Source organism: Candoia aspera, chromosome 1 (assembly GCF_035149785.1).
Source record: "Candoia aspera isolate rCanAsp1 chromosome 1, rCanAsp1.hap2, whole genome shotgun sequence".
NCBI classification, from domain to species: Eukaryota; Metazoa; Chordata; class Lepidosauria; order Squamata; family Boidae; genus Candoia; species Candoia aspera.
Window position 1 is genome coordinate 283,747,958 of NC_086153.1, and position 26,919 is coordinate 283,774,876.

A 26,919-nucleotide genomic window follows, 5' to 3' on the forward strand; every position below is an offset into this window, starting at 1 on the left:
TGGTCTACCTTGTAGGGTTGACAAGGAGGATTGCTGTCTACCTACAGGATTGGAGGTTTCTCTCTTCATGCAAGGAAACTATGCCCCTATCCACATCCAACACCATTCTCAAGGGTACACTAGTGCTCATGAACAGTACTGAAGAGGGAAGGAATGAAGGAAAGTTAGTATTCCAGCTAATGGAATAGACAAGACAGACAAAATGATATTTAAGAACGTATTGAATCCCCAGGGGTTTTGCAGCCATCAAAAGCTCTCAGTGAAGTTCCTCAAGCCCTTCCCCAAGTAGCCATGTCACTAATTTCTAATGTGATAGAATATATGGAATATTATATTAAAGAATCATATTAGCTCATTTAATTATTCTAATTTTATTTCCATTTAAATTAAATTAAACTTTTCTTTTTGTTCTGACCCTGTCCAATTTTTGAAGTGTGGTCCATGGCATTCAACTCCAAAGCCAAGTCTGCCCTCATTCTGGAAATAATTGCACACCCCAATGTAATTCATCTAATAAATTTATATTTTAGAAAAGGAATTAATGATAAATGTTAAGCCACTAACCTGAAAACCTGCTGCTCTTTGGCCCACTTTACACTGTGATATCTTCTTGATACTAATATTTTTATACCCAGTAGCTTTACACTATTTGAGATTTGAGCTGCTACAGACCAACAAGCATGCCTGTTTGGAATTTGTTCATGATGCTTTATTTCATAAAATGAGAAAATAAGATCAATCACAAGCCCTAAACTGCAGAGGTATTCAGAAATGAAGTAGTTGTGTGTGTACAGTATATGTGTGAACACCCATATATACATTTGGATAGTGAAAAGATAGACAGTGGAAATACTATTTCCATGTGTCCTGTTCTTTCAGAGTTAATGAGTATATTCTGGGTTGTGGCTGTTTACTTTGCCCTCCCATATAGCTTCTAATCCATGGGTGTGGTGAAACTGCTTGATAAGTACCTGTTTATGGTCCACATAAATGGTTGTGCCGTGTTTGAAACACAGTAATATGAAACCAGTCTTCTTGGTTGGTGTTCACTCACTGCAAGCTACATTCCAGACCAAACCTTCACCAAAGCGGAAGAGCGTTTTCTTTTTATTATTATTATTCAGCTTCAAGGGCAGTACAGCCAGTTAACGTGCACTCTTGAGCATTTGGAATTCTCCAGACAAGAAGGCATGTTTTAGCAAAGAACTTGAAATAAATTCCCATCCATCAGGATTTTCCACATTTCTGATACATAGCCACTTTGAAGATTCTGCTAAAACAGCTTTTGACCACAGTGGGGATCTTTCAGAAGTTTTCTGCTAAGAAATTTCTGCGACTCCTGAGCCGGCATAAGGAAATAGCAAACTGCAAGTACCAGCTGTTCAGTACTAACTTATTGTTGTTTTAACTCTTATTTTCTAGTAAGTAAAAAGCTTTGAAATACACAGAACAGTAGGGATTAATGCAACTGTTCGTCACGTTTTTCAGCTGATTAGTTTGCAGTAGATTTGCCTGGACAAAAAAAGGCCCTTTGTGTAAAAAGTAAGCTGTGCTGCTGCTGAGAAAATGCGGTATGCAACATGAGTTAAATCTTCCTATTTCTTCTGTGCTAAAGTTGTAAACATTGGCAGGAATTTGCATTTCATACTGCTGTGCTGTAGGAAAGAAAACAGTGTATGATTTGGAGAAACAGCTTCCCTCCATGATGCTTTAATTTACTAGACTGAATGAAAAACGTTTCTTGGAAGTAATTACATAGAAATAAATAGTTCTTCTTCAGGAATAGATGTATGTTGTGATTTACCCAACATGGAAAAAAATCAAAGTTTTGATTGCAGTGAGCTCTCTAATCCAGGGAGGGCAAAGGAGACTGAAGCAGGACATAATTTCTTAACTAAATTTTCTATGAAAGCACTCTTTGGATTTACAGATAAATTAGAACCAGGAACTTCAAAAGGGCAAGTAGTTTTAAAAAGGTTTCAAAGTGTCAGTGGTGATACTGACAGCCATGTGGACAATGAGGATGAGAAGAACAGGGTGAATGAAGATCCTGACTCAGATACAGTCCATCTGCTTCCAGAAATGGTGCAAGAGGGAAACAGTGTTCAGCCTATTCCAGAAGCTGATACAAGGGGCATATTTGTTTTGGAGCCAGACTCAGGAATGGGTAACGGGGGTCCAAATAACCCTACAGAAGCCATTACTGGTGCTTCAAGTGTGTGCAAAATTTATGCTGGAAACTTTGTTGACTCTGAAGACAATGGCAGCCTACATTATAGATCTGTAGATAATACCCTTGTCCCAAATGATCATCAGGCTGATGTTTATGACACAGTAGATTTGGAAACACAGCAAATGGAGCAGAGGGAGCCATCCCTCTCCAATTCTTATTCTATCCACTCTTCTTTGTCTGAATTCAGCAAACAAGAGGATAAGGATTCCATTCTTGTTGAGGGTACTTTGGCTCACACAACAAGCGACACAGAATTAGACAATGAGGCTACAGACCTAAAAAGGCATGAAAATGTAATAAAGAACCCTGTATTAAATTGTGCTGTATCATTGGAGGGTAATCATCGGAATAAAGAAGAAGACACAGAACTGTATACAGAAACAGATAGTACTACAGCAGGGGATAACACAGAGTCAATGCTACCAAGTTGCATATGGCCTTCAAAAGAAATGGGTGATACAACACCAGAAATGTATTCGGATTCAAAGGCTAGAACACTAAGCAAGGAAAATATTTGTTCACTTGCTACAGCAAAGGATGTTCAGGAACCTGGAGAAAATCAGGGACCTCTTCCAAGTAATTGCAGCACTGATTCTCCTGCAAAACCAGCCTCAAGTGAAAAGTCCTTTCAGCTCCCAGCCTTCTTTAGTGGATTACGTGTTCGAAAGAAAGGCTTGTCTGCAGATCTGGAGGAAACTGTCACCGAAATCAAACAGAAAGACAGTGATCTGGCTATGCTTAAACTAAGACAGCCTGTTAAGAAGTCAAATCTTGCACCTGACCTAATAACCAAGAAGAAAATATCAGAGCCTAAAAGTTCTCCTACCTTTCTAGAACAACTTTCTCAGTTCTTAGGACCTAAAGCTGAGGAGAAAGGTATTGATGAGGTAGTACCAGCATCTGGAGATGTCCAAGAAAGGAAATCTGTGACAATAGATCCTTATGAAGAAATGAAACCAAGTCCTGCAGAATCTGCACTGGATGCATTTAAAGCTTTATTTACACGTCCTCCTAAAAAAGAGACAACTGCTGACACTTCAGAGTTAGAAGCAATAAAACGCAAAATGAGGCATGAAAAGGAATCATTGATGGCAATATTTGAGAGGTCTAAATCAAAATCTGGTGATGGAGCAACAGAAACAAAACCAGTAGGTTAATTGATTCTCTTGTATGCTGGGTGTAGAATATACAGTAGTTACAAAGACCTGGAGTTTTTAATGCTAATTAGACTTCTTGAGTGGAATGAATTAAAATAATGATAGTAACTTCTGATGCAGAAAAAATATCCACAATGGTGTCACCAATCTGAGATTGCCCCCCCCATTTTATTTTACAGTTCTCAGCACAATACTAGATTTTTTGTAATGAAAGTTGTGCATAAAAACACTATTGTATAAAATAGCAATGAACAGTAGTACAAATGTAGATTATCATATGTTAGTAGGCAAAATCTTGTGTACGTAAATTGTCAGATTTATTTATATTCCATTTGAAAAGAGAGAGAGAAATGGCAATTGAGAGATGTATTTATCTGTAATTTACAGATTTGTGGCTTATCCAGTATTTGGACTTTTTTTAATGCAAGTCAACAATTTGTTGTTCATATTGATGGGTAAATACTCAATGTAAAAACATTTAAGAATAATGTATTTATATTTAACATTATATTTGGTAGCTCTAGGAAATCGTTTTATAGTGTGTTTTATATTGAAATTTTATTATATATTTATTGTTTTATATTGTAAACCGCCCAGAGTCCCTCTGGTTGGAGGAGATGGGCGGTGACAAATTTGATAGATAGATAGATAGATAGATAGATAGATAGATAGATAGATAGATAGATAAATAACATAGTAATATTCTGCTTTCATCCAAGAGGTTCAAACCAGGATCACAATGTGTATCATTTTTATCTTCAAAATAAACCATGGGGTAGTTTAAGTTGATAATTATTACCCTACTCAAATTCACACAGTGAGTATTAAGAGCCTGTTACTGGCCCTCCATTGTAGTTTGACAATTTAATCCATTATGCAATTTAATCCATTAATTTATGCATTAATCTGTCATTTTCTATTGGTAGTCCCATGTTTGAAAAAAGGAAAAAAATAATACAGGGAAAACATACTTACATGAAGCATTAAGTTACTGTGATAGTTATACAAAAAGGAAAAAAGATGCCAAAAATCATAATGATCCACTAGGAAAAAAAAAATAACAGTGTGATTAAATTCCACCAGAACCAACTAAAAAGTCCCAAAATGTGTGCAGGCTTTCATGTTTCTCTTCTTCAAGTTGAGAGTTCTACAAAATGAAAAGAGGGAAAGGAGAAAAAAGTGTATGTACGTAGTTGATAAAGTTTTGTATTGTAATACATTTTTTTTTGGTTTTGTTGTTTTGTTTTATTTTACCAGACTGATGTTCCTTCAGAACAGGACGACAAGACTCCAGGAAGACTCCAGACTGTCTGGCCACCACCCAAAACAAAAGATGAAGAAGAGAAAATAGGCTTAAAATATACAGAAGCAGGTAATTGAAAGCAATTATATACATATACATAAACATATACATACACACATGCACACATACATACATACATACATACATAGGATAAGTAATGATAGGTTTCTTACATGGACATTTACACAAGTTTTATGCTTGAAAACAAAAGTTATTGTATTGTTTCTGATGCTGTAATTAGTCTTCAATGGCTGACATAGGCAAATGATTTTGAGGCAAGGTAGCTCTGTTCATTATTACAATGCTTATCCCATGACAAATGCCCCTTTCAAATAAGTTTATAATCAATAAATATAGTTACAGGCTATATCAACTCATTGAGAAATTCTTGCTAGTATGTTTTTAAAGTATTAAAATAACATTTTGAATATAGTTAGATTTTTGTTCCATAAGTATGTTTAAAAACATCTGTTTGCCAGATTGTGAATGAAGAAATGCAACAGAAAGAACTTCATGAAGTTCTTTACTATGCAGCCGAAGTCAGATAGTTGGTCATTTATGAAGTAATTATGCAATAGTTGGTCATTTATGAAGTAATACAGCTCAAGAAATAGTTCATCTGTAATATCTTTATTATGGTCATTGACCAGCATTTTATACATTTTTGTAAGAATTACAAGGCTCAGATTAAAATACATAAACATTTGCTAGAAGATTAATAGAAGTAAACAAAATGGTTCAAACTCCTAAACACCATAGATACAAAACGGAAATTCTATAAAAAAGAACTAAATACTGATAACTGACTAAATTATAAAATTACTTTGTGAATAGAACAGTAAAATGTTGACATACTGAGTTACTAGACTACTAGATGAGTGTCTCTGTATTTGTATTTGTATCTATATGAATACCAGTACGATTTACAACACAAGTGAGTGTGTGTGTCAGAGAGAAAGGAGATGGCATTTAAGGGCATATACTACATATCTATAAAAATGATTTAAGAAAACAGAAACATTAAAAGTGGAAAATTAATGTTTAAGCCTTCATGTTTTTCAGTTGCTCTACTGCAGTGTTTCTCAACCTTGGCAACTTTAAGCTGTGTGGACTTCAACTCCCAGAATTCCCCAGCATGCTCTCCCAGAATTCCCCAGTATGCTCTCCCAGAATTGCCCAGCAAGCCAAAGTTGAGAAACTCTGCTCTACTGTAACAACAACTGTTTTTTCAAGTCAGAGGAGCTGGAAAAGGCAGAAATCAAAGCATTAAAAGGAGGTGTGTGGATTAAGCCATTCCAGGAATTCAGTAAAAATTAGCATGAATGAGAAAAATATTTTAAATAACCAAGATAAATATTCAGCAGTGGATTTCACTGAATTTGATGGAATTTATGGGAAAGTGGTTACAGGTTTATTAGATCATACAGACAGCATTTGTATGAACAGTTTGTATGAATTCTAGCAGTTTATTTCTGCTATTCAGGATTTAAACTTTAAGTATAGTGAACATAGTTTTCAAATATATCACTAATACTGTGCCCAAAATCCTACATTCCAATCTGCAAACTTAATATATTTTTTCTTCATTGAACTGGTTATTATATATGCTTCTAATATTTTATAAATCACTCAACATCTATGTCTTTTGGAGGAATAAAGCAGGATTTGTTTTTCTAAAAGTTTCAATGCTACAATAGAATTTAATTAGAAACGTTAGACAAATTACTACTTTTAGCTTTCTGGGGTTTTTTAATGAACACAATTAATTTTAATGCAAATGAATAAAACAAGTAACAATTTGAAAACAATTTAACATAGATATGTCTATCGGTGTGTGGGTCCATACGTGCTATCTCAGTCTCTTCTTCTTACTTCAGTATTATATTTAAAGTTTTGCCTGATCAAATATTCTGGATTGTGAGGCCTTGATGAATTCAGATCATATACCCATACCACTTTGTACCTCTGTATGTAAAGTAGAAGAGAAAATCAGATGTGCAGAAAAGACAAGTCAAAAGCTGGATGTGAAATATTTTGGATGTAATCTAAGAAAGCAGGAGAGGGAAAAGTTATAATCAAAAGTTGCAATACTATATCAAGTTTAAAATCAAATTGTCATTTAGTTTACAAAGGTCAAATCCATTTTTCCATTAAAAAAAATCTAAAGTGCAAAAAAACATGCTAATAATTTAAGTATACTCTTTATAATGATAAACAAGTAATTAAAAGCATTAAGGCCCCAGATTTTCATGATAACTCTGTTTAGGTAAGGAAATATCCCTGAAATGATGACCCAGTGGGTTGCTGGAGTCAGCCACAGTTACATTATGTCATTTACAATGCTCCTTGCCAGCTTCCCACAAGGAAAGTCAGTGGGGAAGCCAACAGGAAGTCGGAAGTCACTCCCTCATCCACTGCTTTTTTGTCCGCCCTTGGTCATTCTCTTTCTCTGTCTAGATAAGGAAATAACCCAATGAGTCACAGGTTGTCTAGTGTTTCTTAAATATGTAAGGATAAGAAGATACTTTTCAAGCATATATTTCTCTAATAAACCAAACTTCAAAAATCCTGCTGGTGCCCTCTGAGAATCCCAGAAGGAATCCAAAGCACTTTTTTCTCCATAACTGTTGGATTAAGCTAGGGAAAAGAAACTCTCTCAACAGCATAGCACACTCAATTGATAAAAGGATTACAGTCCTACTTAAATGAGAAGCAAAGTAGTAATTTTTATTGATAACGTCTTAATCCACTGATCTTCAAGGGAGGACCCAATACCTTGTGATGTGGGCTGCTCTGGGAGACATATCCTCTGTAGACTACTTGGATAAATCCCAGTGGCCCATACATTTGAGTAGACCTTTGTTGGTTTATCCTATTATCCATGCTTCTTGACCTAAACCCATGCTTCTTGCTTACAGTGATTATCTACAAGACATTACCTGTCTAACACCTGCAGATTCTATGATGGCCATTCATTGTTTTGAGTCTGAAATGTTGGTAACGTGCTTCCAGTTGCCAATGATGGAATTTAGATTGACTTCCAGGTGAAGTTTTAATCCTAAATGGCACAATCAAAATCATTAGCTGATTTTTGTGCTATAATAACTTATGGAGAATTCTCCCAGACTGTAGCTGTCACAGACCATTCTACTTACATAATATAAGCATTGAGCTGGATCCAGCTCCTTTTCTGAAAATAGGAATATTTCCCGAGTTGACATCTGCTCAGGATATTCTCACTAGTAAAAAAGGAGACAAGCATTAATACCCTTCTTCAATTGTGTCCATAGTAGTATCTCCCACTATTTCACATACTCATGGAAATTTTTAGAGCAGATTATGGGAGGATGGAGAGGCTTACAGGGGAAAGGAATATCAAATGAAATTGCTGCTCCCTCCATTCTGCCAAAGGACCTTGTCCTTTGAATCCTGCGGACGTCCACTCAGGCAGATTTTGAATCTAATCCGATATTTGATTTATGGCAACAAAATCCACAACTATGTGCTTTACTCTTTGAGAAAAATATATTGAATTATTGGAACTTTTAAGAACTATTTTCAATGCATTTTTTCATATTTTATTGCACTGACATTATAAAAAGTATCTCAGTAGCATCTGGGTGACTTTGGATTCAGAAGCTAACAGAGCTGGGCCTGATTAGTGCCTACTTGGATAAGAAAAGCCACCAAAGAATTCCAGGGCTAAAGGCTAGCCTGAGAAGTTGAAAAACATCTCAGAAAAAAGACTGCCAAACCAATCTGTCCTGTGCCAAGAAAACTGCTTAGATGTGTCCATGTGTTTACCAAGAGTCAAGCTTGATTGAAGTGCATCTTTGCCTTTTTACTGTAAAATGCTATGTGATGATTCAGTGGAATTTTAGAAAACTGGAATTTAATCAGACTGTGGGTACAATATTATTAGTTGTCATTAGCTGCTGTTGCTGTGCAATAATTATATCAAGTATACTTTGCACAGACCTAAGCTTCAACAGTTGCATGATTATTCATCATGTGACTGAATGAAATAGAAATTTCATTCAAAACAAGTAGGAGAAAAATATTATATTCAGTAGCAGTTGGTAGAAGTTACTGCCATCTGTACAGGCTACAAATCTTATTTTTATGCCATATATATGACTTTTGAATCCTTTCCTAGTTTTTCTATAATTGCTTGTGAAGCCTACATTTTTTTCTTCCTTTCTTTTTTAGGATCATTTGTCTATTTGATCTAACCACTCAGGATCTAACCATTGGTCCTATTTTGGGGGTTTAATTACATAACTTATTGATATAGTTACAAATCAAATCAAATCTTAATTATGGTCATAGATTAGCATAAGGAAGATGGGGTAAAGTCATTAAAAAAGAATACACCAGAGTAAAAATAAAAATCTAAAAAAAGTTATAAAAATCTAGGAGATAGAAAGATTGAAAACAAAAAGTATATGTAAAAAACAAGAATAAAAATCTAAAAGAAGGGGTAGGAGCATTAGATGGGTGTAGGGGAGCATAAAAGGTCAGTATGTGGAAGACTATCAAGTTACAGAGTACTCTAATATGGCGAACTAGGTGCTCATTATATCTAGCTTATAGCACAGATCATCATAATTTTAAGGGAAAAACACACATACATCCTTTTCAAGCGTGTATTTCCTCATTATAAAATGTAAAAGGGCATAAAGACTGAGCATTTATTTATCAGATTAAGTGCTCTCAGTACTGTCTGTTCATAAATTTGTTCTTTCTAGGTGGAAGCATTTGTGTACCACCTCAAATAGCTTTTTCTGCTTATGGAAAGACAAATTTGTGTCCTAAAATGTGTATATAAAAATGGTACACAGCCCAAAAATGGTAACATTTAAAGGGTCTTCTTTATATTATTTGTTAATATATAAATATTGCATTTCATATTATGATCAATATAATATGTGGCTCTGACAATGAATTGTGTTGAAAATACTACTGTAAATTTCATTTGTATTGAAATACTGTTGTATCTAATTATTTATTAAAATTGCATACTTCTCACTATGAGCAGTGGCAGTAATTTGAATTTTTTTCTGATACAAGTAGTAAAAAAAGAGAACTTTGACTAGCTGACAGTGTTGGAAATAATCACAATAAGACAAAATTTATTTCATGTTTTACATTTTAAATAGCATTTTCTAGTAAGTTTCTATGTTTCATTTCCCTTTCATTGCCTTTTAAAGTTATTTAATCTTGCAGCAAAGTCATGCTGTTTCTATGGCACCTCAATTTCCATGGCAACAGACTTTGAAGCTACAAATACTATTTTTAATTTGGTGTGAGAAAGAGAAATAAGGTTGTGAATGAAAACAAAACCAAAGCACCTTAACCAAATACTGAAAATAAAAGTATTTGTCCTAGAAAAGTGGATTTCAGTTGTACTATAGACTGTGTTACAGTATCTAACAATGTATTTTAATTATAATAAGCGGTTTTGAGATCAAGTGATACATGATCTGGCATTTTGAATGCAGGATTTCAAGTCATAAAATCATGAATGCATTCCTTCTCGTGACAAATAAAAGATACTGAAGAATTGCCCACTGCTTTATTAATTTGCAGATTTTTATACAACCCAGAGTAAAATAGTACTCTCTCCATTCTTTTCTAATATTTGAGGAAATGATGTTTTAGTTGGCAAAAACAAAACCCTTCTTAAAGGTAATTTAATCAGATGCTGCTGTTAATTTAACAACAAAAAAAATTCAATCTGGCATATTTAGGGACTATTGGATAACAAATCCCACTCAAGCTAGCCAATGGGTGCATTGGCTTAGGGGATATGGAAGCTGTATTCCAACATGTTGGTGGGTGCCATTTTGGGAAACAGTTAATTGCAAACCATTAGCTAATTAACTGCACTATTTGTTTTATAATGTCCAGTTAAATTTATACTCTGTTTACTTTGGAGAAAGTAGATTTCTCTCTCAAAAAAAAGAATTTCATTAAATCTTATTTATTTAAAATGTATCTGAACAATCATATATCTAATATATACATAAATATACATGTACATATGCATATGCATATGCATAAACACCCTCCATTGTAATATGAGTAACATATATGCTACTTTTTACAATCAAATTCGTGGAATGCTGAAGGGCCTTTTTTTACTGGAGAGGCCACTCAAATGATAGAAGCCCATGAACTCCTTTGTGATACAGTTTTCTTGGCACAGTTGTGCCCTTCTGAATAACCTTTCCAAATTTTTAGAGGCTATTATTTCATCATATTGTTCATACTATAGCTTGCTTCTGGTAGGTAGATTAATGTTCTAGAAAAATAGCTAAGGGGTGTTACTGTTTTTATGAGTAATATTGGAGAGGTTATAGGATTTCAGTAATGACATTTCATTTGTATTCAGCTGTAAACCTTTGTGAATGTTCTATGAGAAAATCCAGAATTAATTTAGATGATGTCATGAAATAGCAATAGCAGTATATCTGAACTAGTAATCCACTGTTCGTACTTATCCTCCAATCTGAATGGCAAACCATTGCTGTGTGTTGCTTTGTAAATTGTATTTCTAGAACCCACATGGACAATTATGTTCTAGTTTGGATGTGGTGGTCAATAATGCTAAATGTGAAACAACCGAGTGAATCTAATTAAAAGAATTAAAGGGATATGGGTGGCCATGGCACATTCCTATTATCCAAATGATGTTCGTATCTGAACTGACTTGTTAGCAGAAAACTATGTTGTATGACACAAAGTAAACATCCCATTATTATCATCCCTGTGTTTGAAATGGGCAAACGGGAGTGTGAGACATACCAAAGGCATGTCTATTTAACCTTCAGTGTTTGCCAGTTGGGTGGTAATTATTTGCTGGACTATAATCTTGAACGTTTAGCCCTACAGCAGAATAGTTTTTCAGTTTTATCAAGTGATCTGGCAGTTAACTAATTTTTCTATAAGTCGAGAGACAGCAGGATATTTACCCAAATAGAAAGAGGGATTCTGGGGCCTAGTAGCATTGTCTCCATGATAAATAAGTAGGCATGAGATTGTGTGTGCATTTATGTGGGAGTAAATGCTTCATGCATATTAGATGTAGTCGTGGTTAAGCAGTCATTTGCTTAATGAACTAGGTAGAAACTCAAGAGGAAGTTTATTTTGACTGATTGACATTTATGCAAAATTACCTTTCTGTATTTTTGATGGAAAGCTCAGTATCTGTAGGAATAACACGGTGCTGGAATTGTTTTTGTAATTGTGTAAGTTTTTTCTTGGCAAGCATTAAATTCAAATAGCAAAGTGCCAAAACTTACCAAGCCTTGAGAAAACTTCCACAATCTCCAATACTAGAAATCATTGAACTATGCACAGCTGCCAGCAATTGCATCTTAATTGTTCTTCGTATGTGTGGTGAATCTTGTTTTGCTTTTGTTGTATTGGCTTGTTGAGACATTGGTCTACAGGGATTTTGAATTTTAAAAAATTCCATCATCTGGCTACTTCTGCTCCTGATTGTTAATAATATTGTATACAAATAGTGTATGTAGAGCTGTCCGTGAAGACAGATTAGAAACTTGAGAGCAGTGTTTCTCAACCTCAGCAACTTTCAGATGCACGGACTTCAGCTCCCAAAATTCCCCAGCCAGCATGCTTTAGACTGTTGAAAGTGCAGAGTTTCATTGTTATCTGCAAGTAGTTGCTTGAAACCTATCGACTGAACCTATACCAATTCAGGGGCTGTTGTTGATTTTTAGAATGTTTATATAGAATGTTTATATATATGTTTATAATACAGAATACCTAGGGTTGTTTGGGCTGGGAAGGTAAGTAAGGTCAGCTCTGGCTAGTACTTGGATGGGAAACCGTGAGAGGATACCAGAGCTGTAGTCGCAGCTGGGAAGTTGTAACCTCATCCCAAAAGAAGGCAATGGCAAACAATTTCTGTATTGTTGCCAAGCCTACTATATGGATGTGCTTGACTCAAAGGAGACCTTGTCTTCAGTAAAAGAGGCCAGATAAGTGGACCTCATGGAAAAGTAAATTACGTCACCACCATGTAAGTAGAAACTTACATGTTTCTATTTCCAAATAAATATCTTCTCTGTAGATCTTAAAATACTTTAAGAGACAGATTCTTGGAAGTGAATTTCAGGACTAAAACTCCGAATTTCATTGAGAAATATGTAATAATCATAGGACACTGCTATATGTTCATTGAGTTCTTTAATCCACATAAATTCATATTTTCTGGTCTACAGAAGCTGTGGCTTTCAAGATCTGGCCAAAATTGATTCTTCAGCCCTTCTACCTGAGAATCTTATACTGCAGATTAGAGGGATTGAACGTGGGACCTTTTTTGTATGCAAAGCTAACTATGGGACAAAACTAGGATACAACTGTGGTCTCAATTTCGTTAGTGTATCATTATTTATTTATTTCATAAATTGAAATTATGAGTAATACTTCTGCAAAAATCTGATTCCAGTGCAGTTGGATGCATTTTATTTATTCATTTATTTATTATTCACAGTTCTATTACCGCCCATCCCTTCCCCAAAGGGGGACTCTTTTGGTGGGATGGAAACCTGTTCAATTGCTATCTTATTGCCGTGGACCCACTATGTCAATCATCTCCTTTTTTCCTTGACTTGACTTTGTGAAGTCCTAATGTGGCAGTGCTTTTAGTGCCCTTTATTGACCTATTTGCTGCATTACAATTATTTGGTACTGAGATGCATAGTTTTGGCAGAGTAAGGTGCAGTCATTCTACCAATACTTCTTAAAATGTTCAAGCTTGTGCAAAGAGTCTACCTTTCATTGATCTATATTCTGTGTATATACTGAGGCCTCTGTTCTGGAAGTGGTACTGAATTTACCATGACAATTTTTTTGTTCATACTAAAGATGATCACATATTATACAGATCAGAGATTAATCTAGGATTAATGCTAGGATTGCTAATTCCAGTAGTTGGAAGCATTTTCAATATAACCCCATAATTGCCTGGATTAAATGATAAATCAATATATTCTGCTTATAGTATCTATACGTTTTGCTGTTTTTAGTTGTTTCTGACTCTTTAAACATACGTTCACCTAGATTATCGTTCAGTAATTACTACTATGAGTTCTTGTAAGATGATGCTTGTGTCATCAGTGATAGTATCTAGCCACCTTCTCTTCTGTCAGCCTTTTTTATTGCCTTCATATTTACAAATGACTTATTCAATTTTATTTAAAGTATTCCTAAAAATATCTTTTCTGTGCATATAGCCTGGCTTTCACTTACACCCTTTGCATCTGTTAGAAGAAGAAAAAAACACTTGTTCCAAAACATTGGACATTGTACCATGTACAGTTCACCTTTGTTCATTTGCAAAATAAAATTTTATGAAAGCTTTAATAGAAATAATTTGTTCGCTTCAACATTTTTTGACTCTGCAGCTGGGTTATAACAACAAAGCATAAACTACTGACATCTAGTGGCTAAATCAGAAACTTGCAAAATTATATTGAAGATATGTCTAACATCTTCAATATAAAGTATAAATGTGAAAATAAAACTGAAATGGGAAGATACTTTCAAACTTTGTCTTTGCCATCTTTTTGTTGTTGTTGTTAAAAATTGGCTTTCCATTTGATTTTTCCACCAAAAAGAGAAATATTTTATTTGTTTGTTTGTTTTAACAAATTTGTCACCGCCCATCTCTTCCCACCAGACGGACCCTGGGCGGTGACAAATTTGATAAATAAATAAAATAAATACCTGCTTGCTTTCCCCTAAGAAAAAGCAAGGAGAAAAAAGAACTGATAACAGTGCTTTTGCATGGAAACAGGGACAGCAGAGGGAAAAAATACTGATGATGATCTCCTGATGAGCTTTATTGCTCCCAATTTCAGTGTCTCATGGCACCTTTCCAGTTGCAGATTTTAAATTTAATTATGAAAAGTAGACATCAGCACTGAGTAAAACACCCTATCCACTAATCCCCTATAGCAGCTTTTGAATCTTCACAATATGCTGAGATTATGGGATTACTTGGAGTGATTGAGGAGGTGAAATAATATCTTCATTTAATGAGGAAAGAGAATGATTTGAATTGCTTAATGGGATGTCCTCAGTTGTAGGCTAGAACACAAACATTTCTAGCCTAAATTTCTCTCCCTCCACTTTTGTTCCCTCAAATCCCCTTTCCTCCATTCCATGTGCTTCTTTTTTGTGAACAATTGATTGAAGCACTAAAGTTTATTGAGTAACCCAAGATATGTAGCTGAAAGTAGTATAACTGTTACTGTTGGTGGAATAGGGTGCAGTTTCAGTTCACACCAGCACAATTCCAGGACTTGTTTTCAGTGGTAGAGCTCTTGTAAGATGAATGTGCAAAGTTATATGCCTGTTTTTCTCACTTGCAGATGACAGTCAAATTGGTGGAAAAAATCAGGGGACCCCACTACATCAAAAGTTTTCCTTAACTTGTCTCTCATTAGAACTGTAAGAACAGCAACATAATTGAGGCAGAATAGGGTTTGGTCATTAGAGCTGCAAATATACTGGCTCAAGGACTTGACGTGACTTTCTGGTACACAACACTTGCCATATAGGTTTTATTTTCTCATTGCTTCAGAATTGTCATGAGTAAGGATGGCAAGCAGGGGGCTCCCATCCAGACTGTTAAGCGCATGCGTAGCACTGAGGAATGAGGTAGCCATTCAAAGAGACACAGATCGGGACCGCCTTAACCTTTGGGGTTTATATGGCTGGGGTTTTCCCACGCTTCTTCAGTTTGTTAGGATTCCTGTTATGTACAAGCAATAAAACATTAGAGACCAGTTCCTTGTCTCAGCGTGTTTCCTGGCAGTTAGGGCATGAATGTTTTGTAGCAAAATCTCATGGAAGATAATAGATGCTGGAAAATAGGTAGAATTGTGGGCATGTGAGACGGACATTTGAACCTTTGTGAGTAAGCATCATTAAGAGAAAACATGCTGCCCCCGGAGGTGAGATTGGCCCCATCACTCCTGGACTTTCGGCGGAGTCTGAAGACCTGGTTCTGCCTCCTCGCTTGGGGTGGGGAGGGGAATAGATCTACATGGGGATGGTTGCTATAGACCACTCCTCCCACACTTGAACTGTTTTAAATTCTTCACCACTTGGATTCTTTATTTTTACCTCTATTTATATTATTTTTTACTGTATTTTACTCTTCGTATTTATGGTGATGGTTTTAATTGATTGTTGCAAACCGCCCAGAGTCCTCCAAAGGGAGGAGATGGGCGGGGATAAATTAGATAGATAGATAGATAAATAAATAAATAAAACTAAGCAGAATTACATTTATGAAGGTACCTCTAAATACACAAACCATAGGTGGGATGAAGGGAAAAGAATTGTGTATATGATTGTATTATTCATGATATTTGCACTATAATCTTCCTGCAAGGAAGCAGCATTCATAATGGCATTCCACCATTCCTCAGGTCCTGTGATGTAGATTAGGCAGAGCATGTAAATGGACCACGTTCACCAAGACAGGTCCATGATTTGGTAAGAATCTCAAACCAAATCTGTTTAGGCAGATCAACACTGTAGTCACCAGGTCTATACATTCTTAGAGCTTCCAGTTCTTTTACTATAAATTCTTGCTATAAATGTTTGCCTCAGGTAGTTAGTGAAGTCCAGCTGGTTATTTTATTTTTAAGGTTTTACTGTTGGCTGCTGTTTCTTTTGTACTGTATTTTTTGTTTATTAATATTGTTGTGAATTTTACATTTTGTTCACCACCCAGGGTCACTTTGGCAAGAGGTACGGCTATATAAATAGACTAAATATAGAATAAATAAATAGATAAATAAGATCTCTTCAGGCCTTTTTTCCTCCCCAAATACAGTGTTTTACTTAGAAACTGTGGTAAGACCGAATAACTGTGGTAAATGGAAACATTTTATAAAAGGGTAGCACTGTACCTTTGAAACAAAGACATATTGAGAAACGTGCTCAGTCTCTCTCTGTTCACCCCATACTTACAAGTGTTTCATCGGCTGCCACTGCTGTCAGTGTTTAAAAGACTGTACTTCTTCAAGGCCCAGCAGCTGCAGGCTTCTTTCAGTGCTAAACTCAGAACATTGCGAGCTGTAGTTATTAGTACCTCCCTACAAGACCCAATGACCTCTCAATGCTTTCTGCACTGATGACTTTATGGCTGCTAGGCTTTCTCCAAAATTAGCAGCTTCCGATGCTGGTAAGTGAGGAGGAAACAGACATGTGGGTGGACGGACAGGTTTTACCTCCTCAGTCTGGCAGACTCAGCTATACTGAGATCACAGGACGGTGTGTGTGCTTGGATGTTCACAGGTAAATCTGGTGAAAATGCCTGTGTAGAGCCGCTGATGCATCTTTCTGCACTAGTATGGTGTGTTGGCTAGGATGTTGGACTGGTACTAGGGAGATCCAGGTTCAGCTTCATCCTCAATCATGAAGACTCACTGGTTGACTTTGGGGCAGTCATTCTCTCTCAGTCCAGCCTACTTCACAAGGTTGTTATGGTAGGAAGGAGCATTACGTATCCTGCCTTGAGCTCCTGAAGGAAATATGAGATATAATTCTAAGAAGCAAACAAATACTGGCAGCCTGTGGGTCCCAAAAGATTACCCGCCCTTGTTTTAAAGAGTCATTTCCTTTGTTTTAACAGCTGTGTGATGTACAGGGAGCTGCTCTGGTAGCCATGCCCTCTACCTTGTGAAGCTTGTAGGGAGGTGGAGGAAGAAGTCTGCTTTATCTGCTTCCCATGAGGTGGAAGTCTTACTATGTGGAGGTGGTCAGGATGATACAAGGACTGACAATCAGATCTCATTTTCCCTCTTCATACAGCTATGAATCATGAAGCAGAATGGTAACCATGCTGGCAAAATCCAAAATCCAGAGCATAAGATCTTAATTAAGTCAGTCAAGATTTTATAATAATTACAAACTTTTGAACATCTGTCAGATATACCACACTATGAAACTGCAGTTCTCATTTCCAAAACTGCTGCAGAATAACTTTTCAGTGAGTTCTGAACTGTAACCCTCACATCTTTTTCCAGAATCCTTGCAGCCAATTCTTGGCTGTACATAGATTGTTTGATTTATAATACAATGCTCTGTCCTGTCTTGTTTTCTGTTAATGAGAGCCAGTTTGCTCTAGTGGTTAAGGCAATGGGCTAGAACTCACCAGGAGACTGTGAGTTCTAGTTCCACCTTAGGCATGAAAGCCGGCTGGGTGACCTTGGGCCAGTCTCTCTCTCTCAGCCCAACTCACCTCACAGGGTTGTTGTTGTGGGGAAAACAGGAGGAGGAAGGAGTATTTGGTATGTTCACCACCTTGAGTTATTTATAAGATTAATAAAGGCGTGATATAAAATAAATTAAATAATAAATAAATAAATAAATAATCTAATTTACAAGAAGGTGTTCTTTGTTTTAAAGGATTTCTTCAACCTGCTTTAAATATAATACTGAATAAGTTTTATTTATTTATTTTATTTTTTTCTATTTCAAATTTAGTCATCACCCATCTCACTCAAAGAGAATAATATACTTATCAAAGGCAAATAAATTTTAAATCCTCAAACAATTTCTTGTTTATCATCCGAGCTTAGCTGTTATTTAACGTGCAACAAATACTGTGCTTCTGCTGTCCTTTCTAAAAGCAAATATTTACTCTGCATCTTAAGTCAGATGAAAAAGGTATTTGGGTCCTGTAACACAGTTTGACTTATAAAGCTAATGCAAAATTCTCTCTGATATTTACAGTACATCTTGTAAAATGTGTATGTACTTTTCAACAGAATTACCAGCAATAAAATCAGCTTAAATTGTAACTCACATGAGCATGGCAGTTAGTTGGCATAACGGCATTTGGAGACTTGTCATCACAAGTAGCTTCAGCTCTTGAATCCCTTCCCCATCCAAGCATCTTCTGGATCAATCATTTGAACATCGGTGCCTTCCCCAGCAAATTTCCTACTGGGCATGGGCAACAGCAGAAGCTCGATCTGTTCAATCTATTTTAAGATCTCAATCTATTTTAATTGCCCATAATGCACTTAGTGCAGCATTCTTCTAGGACATATTCCCAGCCCAGTAACCACACAAGGGACTTAAAACTAATACAGTCAGGATGTTTTGTTATGTTCAGGTCTTCACCAGTTGTCCAAGAATATCAGATGCTGATAGAGTCTTCAATCCAACACTCTTAGCAGCAGTTGGGTGTTCCTTGTGTTCCTTGTTCTTTATCTTAACCTTCAGCTTTTTATGCTGGTCTGTTGAATTGAAACAGAGGCACTTTGCACGAGAGAATGACTAACGGCTTCAATTTAATTATTATAAATATATATTAAGGGTAACTTTTTTTTTTATTTTTAATCTCTAGCTCACTTGGTATCTCTCAAGGAGACATAACTGGGTTGATAGAAGGTACAGTCCATTAGTACTGTCTGTGTCAAGTTGATGTTTCTGAATTACATAAAGGCCCTGATGTGAGGGCCATGTCTATGAACTGTAGAAAAACCATAGAGGTAGGACAATAATAGGCCTGCTAGGTAAGAAAATTGTGCCCAAATTATTATTTTAATTAAAAATAAACTAACAAAATATGTGTGTAATAACAATAAGATGTAACGTTAAAATTAAAAGACGTCAAATTAAATAAAAAGAAAAAATATCCCATATATTTATCTTAAACTAAAGACCAAATTGCTTCAAAGTCTCCTTTCTTGCCCTTTTATGGAAAAACAAAAAACAAAATGAAACCAAAACCTAATTGAAATAATAAGAATTATTATTGCTGCAAAAGGTATAGATTTATCTTTCTACACTTGGATATAATCATTTTGGCTACCCACCCAATATGCAAAGTAGTTTTATATAAGAATGATTCATAACAGAGAGAAGAAGGGAAAAAGAAATTCCAGGGTATCGGGGGTAATATTTAGCATATAATCAGGTGGTGGCTTTCTGTTTGTTTGTTTGTTTGCATAACTCAGAATGCCTTGGTTTTCTTTTTTCAGTGCATCTTTCTGCAAATTGAGCTCAAACTGTATACTGTGGAAGTACCACAATAGTTTTATTCCTTTTATAAGATGAGAAGACAGGAAAATGAAGCAAATTTTCGCTTCATTTCACTTTCCTTGGCATAGCATACATCATTGATCTTATTCTGTGCATATATGTCCATTTAAATGTATACAATATTGCTGTTTTTAGCATTTGCCTGCCTTGTTGTTGTTTATTCGTTCAGTCGTAACTTCATGGACCAGCCCATGCCAGAGCTTCCTGTCGGTTGTCAACACCCCCAGCTCCCCCAGGGACGAGTCCGTCACCTCTAGAATATCATCCATCCATCTTGCCCTTGGTCGGCCCCTCTTCCTTTTGCCCTCTACTCTCCTGAGCATCAGCATCTTCTCCAGGCTGTCCTGTCTTCTCATTATGTGGCCAAAGTATTTCAGTTTTGCCTTTAATACCATTCCCTCAAGTGAGCAGTCTGGCTTTATTTCCTGGAGGATGGACTGGTTGGATCTTCTTGCAGTCCAAGGCACTCTCAGAATTTTCCTCCAACACCACAGTTCAAAAGCATCTATCTTCCTTCTCTCAGCCTTCCTTATAGTCCAGCTCTCGCAGCCATATGTTACTATGAGGAACACCATTGCTTTAACTATGTGGTCCTTTGTTGTCAGTGTGATGTCTGTGCTCTTAACTATTTTATTGAGATTTGTCATTGCTCTTCTCCCAAGAATTAAACGTCTTCTGATTTCCTGACTGCAGTCAGCATCTGCCGTAATCTTTGCACCTAGAAATACAAAGTCTTTCACTGTTTCTACGTTTTCTCCCTCTATTTGCCGGTTACCAATCAAGCTGGTTGCCATAATCTTGGGGGTTTTTTTGAGGTTTAGCTGCAAGCCAGCTTTTGCACTTTCTTCTTTCACCTTCATCATAAGGCTCCTCAGTTCCTCTTTGCTTTCAGCCATCGAAGTGGTATCATCTACATATCTGAGATTGTTAATGTTTCTTCCAGCAATTTTAACTCCAGCCTTGGATTCCTCAAGCCCAGCATGTCACATGATGTGTTCTGCGTACAAGTTGAATAGGTAGGGTGAGAGTATACAACCTGCCGTACTCCTTTCCCAATCTTAAACCAGTCCGTTGTTCCGTGGCCTGTTCTTACCGTTGCTACTTGGTTGTTATACAGATCCTTCAGGAGGCAGACAAGATGACTTGGTATCCCCATACCGCTAAGAACTTGCCACAATTTGTTATGGTCCACACAGTCAAAGGCTTTAGAATAGTCAATAAAACAGAAATAGATGTTTTTCTGAAACTCCCTGGCTTTTTCCATTATCCATCGGATATTGGCAATTTGGTCCCTAGTTCCTCTGCCTTTTCTAAACCCAGCTTGTACATCTGGCAATTCTCGCTCCATGAATTGCTGAAGTCTACCTTGCAGGATCTTGAGCATTACCTTACTGGCATGTGAAATGTGTGCCACTATTTGATAGTTTGAACATTCTTTAGTGTTTCCCTTTTTTGGTATGGGGATATAAGTTGATTTTTTCCAATCTTATGGCCATTCTTGTGTTTTCCAAATTTGCTGGCATATAGCATGCATTACCTTGACAGCATCATCTTGCAAGATTTTGAACAGTTCAGCTGGGATACCGTCATCTCCTGTTGCCTTGTTGTTAGCAATGCTTCTTAAGGCCCATTCAACCTCACTCTTCAGGATGTCTGGCTCTAGCTCCCTGACCACACTGTCAAAGCTATCCCCTATATTGTTATCCTTCCTATACAGGTCTTCCGTATATTCTTGCCACCTTTTCTTGATCTCTTCTTCTTCTGTTAGGTCCTTGCCATCTTTGTTTTTGATCATACCCATTTTTGCCTGGAATTTACCTCCAATGTTTCTAATTTTCTGTGAGAGGTCTCTTGTCCTTCCTATTCTATTGTCTTCTTCCACTTCCGCATGTTGCGTGTTTAAAAATAATTCCTTATCTCTTCTGGCTAACCTCTGGAATTTTGCATTTAATTCGGCATATCTCCCACTATCGCTGTTGCTTTTTGTTTTCTTTCTTTCTTGGGCTACTTCTAGTGTCTCAGCAGACAGCCATTTTGCCTTCTTGGTTTTCTCTTTCTTTGGGATGTATTTTGTTGCTGCCTCCTGAACAATGTTGAGAACTTCTGTCCATAGTTCTTCTGGGACCCTATCTACTAAGTCCAGTCCCTTAAATCTATTCTTCACCTCCACGGCATATTCCTTAGGAATATTAGTGAGCTCATATCTAGCTGATCTGTGGGTCTTCCCTAATCTCTTTAGTCTGATCCTAAATTGTGCAAGAAGAAGTTCGTGATCTGAACTACAGTCAGCTCCAGGTCTTGTTTTTGCCGACTGTATAGCTGTCCGCCACCTTTGGCTGCAAAGGATGTAGTCAATCTGATTTCGGTGTTGTCCATCTGGTGAAGTCCTTGTATAAAGCCGTCTCTTAGGTTGTTGGAAGAGAGTGTTTGTTATGCAGAGTGAGTTGTCTTGGCAAAATTCTATCAGCCTATGTCCTGCTTCGTTTTGTTCTCCCAGGCCATGCTTACCTGTAATTCCAGGTGTCCTTTGACTGCCCCCCTTAGCATTCCAGTCTCCTGTGATGAAAATAACATCTCTTTTAGGCGTGCTGTCCAGTAGGTGCTGCACATCCTCATAGAACTGCTCTACTTCAGCTTCTTCAGCATCCGTGTTTGGGGCGTATATTTGGATCACTGTGATGTTAGATGGCTTGCCCTGAATTCGAATTGAGATCATTCTATCGTTTTTTGGATTGTATCCAAGCACTGCTTTAGCCACTTGACTATTAATTATGAAGGCTACTCCATTTCTTCTGTGGTCCTCTTGTCCACAGTAGTAGATCTGGTGGTCATTTGATGTGAAGTGGCCCATTCCAGTCCATTTCAGTTCACTGACGCCCAAAATGTCTATCTTTAATCTTGACATCTCACCAATAACCACATCCAATTTGCCCTGGCTCATAGATCTTACATTCCAGATTCCAATGGTGTGTTGATCCTTAGAACATCGGATTCGCCGTTCACCACCAGCACCGTCGGCCGCTAGCCGTCCTTTCGGCTTTGAGCTAGCTGCGTCATCACATCTGGGGCTAGTTGAACTCATCCTCTGTTCCTCCCCAGTAGCATTTTGACCATCTTCCGACCTGGGGGTCTCATCTTCCAATGGTATACTGACATATCTCTGGTTGTACTGATCCATTTAGTTTTCACGGCAAGAATACTGGGGTGGGTTGCCATTACCTTCCCCAGGGATCGCATTTAGTCTGACCTCTCTGTCATGACCTTCCCGTCTTGGGTGGCCCTTTACAGTTTAGCTCATGGCATCATTGAGGTGCTCAAGCTCCAGCACCATGACAAGGTAACAATCCTTTGCTGAAGATTTGCGTGCCTACTTGTTCATATTATCTATTATTATCTATTTGCTGTCTTGCTTCCTTGTTGCCCTATGTTTTGTGTTATCTCTTTAATAAGAATCAGTAAAATCAGGTGTTTTAGCTACCCTTAAAAAGCTATGTTTCTCTTAACAGTGGCTGGTGTTCCTTATGGCCCTGTCGCTACAATCTTGTAATTCTCTATTTTACAACAATGTCACTTGCTTAGGGCTCAGAGGCTGTGGATCAGAGATTGAAGCTGCTGAGTCAAAAGATGTTGTAGGAGCTGGTTCTGCTTCAGCCTACGTTGCCTGACTGGAACTCTCAGTCAGACAGTTATCTTGACTCCTTTTTCTCATCCCTTGACATTTTCCCTCAGAGGAGGAAGAGGAGGAGAAGAACAACCCAGGACAGACATGACAGTATCTGTGTGGTACATCCATGGCCTTGCTAAAAGGGTTAGGCGGTCTCTATCCTCCCACTCCTCTGATTCAAGAGCTAGGTGAATTTGTAGCTGCCAATTATTTATTTATTTATTAGATTTATATTACCTCCCCTCTCCCCCAATGGGGGATTTTTATTATACCCTTTTTTTTTCAGCAAAAGACTTAGGTAACTCTACAACAGTGCCTAGGAAACTGAACTGACTTTTTCAGTAGTCAGCTGTAGGTGATGGTGGCAAGGGGAGGAGGAAATCAGTAAAAATCTATTGTTTCTGTTGGCAGAATGCTGGGAAAGCCTTTAGCCCAGGAGAGATCAGAAAAGTCACACACCAGGCATTTCTATAAAAATAATTTATTTACAAAAAGCAAAACAAAAGCAAAACATATTTAAAGGACTTAGCTCTCATTGAGAGCAAGCCTGGCTTGCTACATATCGGCAGAGAGAAAAAAAGAGGAAGTAAGAACAAGGCCGGGCAGGTTTCCTCCCCCCAGGCAATTTGCATGAAGCACGTGAAAGGAGACAATCAAATACAACCTCTTCACCCGGCCAAAATGATGAGGTACAATAGCAGTCTTAATCGTTAGTAGGAAAACCTCAACACTCCCCTTTTTACACTATAGATTAAGATGCAAACCAATCTTCTCTGACAACTTTATATGTCTTTCCATTCACATTACTTTACCATTATCTCCCCTTTGGTTTAACAGAAAGCTACCATTATTCTTCCTGTGTTTTTCCAAACCTAGGTTGTTATAATTCCAAGGCTTTTTAATGTGAAATGGCTTTTCATGCAGGCTTCAAAATCAAGCCTTTGTTTTTCTGTTGATGTGAACAGCAGCAAATCATCAACATAAATGCACAGATACATACAGCCTTGTTTGTCCTTCTTCATATATACACATGGATCTGCTTTTCCTTTTTCAAAACCAAAATTCTGCAGTTTTTCATCTACTTTTTGGTTCCAGGATCTAGCAGCTTGTTTTAACCCATAGATTGACTTCTGCAGTTCACAGACAAGATTCTCCCCTTTTTCATAGCCAGGGGGTTGCTGCATGTATAATTTGTGATCTAAATCACCATAGAGAAATGCAGTTTGAATGTCATAGTGGTGAACTGACATTCCCTTGAGTGCAGCAACTTTTAACAGTAATCTAATTGATTCACCTTTAGTAACTGGTGCAAAAGTCTTGTCAAAGTCTAAATCTTTCCTTTGAGTGAACCCTTTTGCAACCAACCTTGCTTTATGTTTTTGGATTTTGCCATCAGCATTCCTTTTCAGTTTGAAAACCCACCTACAACCCAGACAATGTTCATTGGGAGGTAGATTTACCAGTTTCCATGTTTTATTTTCTTTCAAGGATGCTAATTCCTGTTGCATGGCAGAATGCCAATTTTGTGCAATCTCTGGTGGTAAAGCATTCACTTGTTCTAAAGACTCAGGTTCTGTGAATATGTGAAAAGCCTTTACTGTTTCAGCCTGAAAACGTGATGGAGGAACGCCTTTATTACTCCTCTGAGATCTGCGAGGTAATACAGGGCTTAAATTTTGACTCCTATCACTTTCCTGAGAAGCATCTGTCTCATCAGACAGATCTTCAGTTTGCTTTTCTGGTTTAATGTCCTCATCAGGCAAAAGATCACCATAAGCAAGTCCTTGCTGTTCTCTTGTGGTGGTCAGATCAACTGGAGAGCTAGAATTTCACCTCCCCCAGTTTTGTTCAGCAAAAGAAGCGCTTTTGCTAATTACTAATTTCTCTCCCATTATGAACCTGTAGCTCCTTTGGCTTTGTTCATAGCCAACAAAGATGGCTTTCTTTGTTGTGGGGCCTCCTTTCCTTCTCTGCTGTTTTGGGATGTGAACCCATGCAGTGCTACCAAACACTCTAAGATGGTTTACCTTTGGTTTCACACCATAAAACAAATGGAATGGAGTGTCCTGAATCACAGAGTTATACAATCTGTTTTGTACATAAGTGGCAGTAGATATGGCCTCTCCCCAGTACTTAAAAGATAATTGTGAATCTTTCATCATTTTCATCAACGCTTTCTTCATTTTCATCAACCCTTTCTTTCAGCAACACCATTTTGCTGAGGGGTGTAAGGGTTAGAAAGAATTTGTTCTATCCCTTTTTCCACTAGGAACCTTCTGAATTTGTGAGAAAGGTATTCTCCTCCTCTATCACATTGGAGTGCAGATACAGGCCTAGGGAATTTTCCATTTGCCCATGTCACAAAACCTTTAAATTTCTCAAATGCCTCATCTTTATGTTTTAAGATGTAGATAAATGTGTATCTTGAGAAATCATCAATGATGGTCATTGCATACCTTGCTTGTCCAAGACTTGGAGCAAAAGGACCAATAATGTCAGAGTGTACAATTTCCAAAGGTCTAGTTGTAACTGTCACTGTGCTTACTCACAGGAGCTTTTAGTGTTGTGCATTCTTTGGTAAAGCAAATGCATTTTGTAAAAAATCATCAGGAAGGAATTGAGTTATTAGTCAATATTGTTTCAGTACTACATACATCACAATGCAAAGAGCTTTCATTCCGTGCTAGATAATAGAGCAGAAATTTTGATTTCTGATTTCTTTTTCTTTTGTTCTTTTGTTCTCCCCCCCCCTCTCTCTTTTTGTGCCTTTGAGTCATTGTTGACTCCTGGCAACTGCCTGGACTAGTCCCTGCAGTTTTCTTGGCAAGATTTCAGAAGTGGTTTCCTAAGAAGCATTGCCTGCTTCCGGCTGATAGGGTGTGACTGGCCTAAGGTGACAGGCCTGGCTTTGTGCCTAAGGCAGGACTAGAACTCATGGTCTCCTGGTTTCTAGCCCAGTGCTTTAACCACTACATTATTCAGTGGCATACAAATGGAGTGAATGAATGAAACACACATTTCAAGGCTAATGTGCATAATAATGAAAACACCTTTGAAATCAGAGGCCATGCTAAGGATATGATAGGAAGCTTCTGGGTCAAAGTTGCAAATCTTTATCAAGCTAATGTACCATTTCATCATCATTGCACCATTCTGTCATTAGGCTTCGGCTTATCAGTCAAAATGCCAAATAGAAAAAGTGAGTTGTGTTAATATTCAATATTACACTAAACTAAAGATGTAAAATTCAAAGCCATTTTTCCATTGAATTACATCAATAAATAAGGTAGTGTGAAGGCCTGAATCTAGCTTTTGAAGTGTGTGTTGTTGATCATGCAAGCTGGGAATTGGGAGGTGAGGGATAGTCATATAGATTTAAAGGGCATGCAATTGGTGAAGGCTGCCCATATGGCATAGTGCCTATGAATAGTTAAGGAAAGTCCATTCCATGAAGTATTAAGAT

At 37.2% G+C, this 26,919-nt stretch overlaps 1 protein-coding gene across 1 annotated transcript in view; it reads left to right on the forward strand.

Moving 5' to 3' along the window:
• The first annotated feature begins 1,125 nt into the window (after nucleotides 1–1,125).
• LOC134487879 (formin-like) overlaps nucleotides 1,126–26,919 on the forward strand; it is a 125,178-nt gene continuing 99,384 nt past the window's right edge. The window contains exons 1-2 of the mRNA XM_063289978.1: nucleotides 1,126–3,381; nucleotides 4,648–4,762. Coding sequence (XP_063146048.1) covers nucleotides 1,810–3,381; nucleotides 4,648–4,762 — 1,687 coding nt within the window. The 5' untranslated portion in view covers nucleotides 1,126–1,809. The remainder of the gene's footprint in view (nucleotides 3,382–4,647; nucleotides 4,763–26,919) is intronic.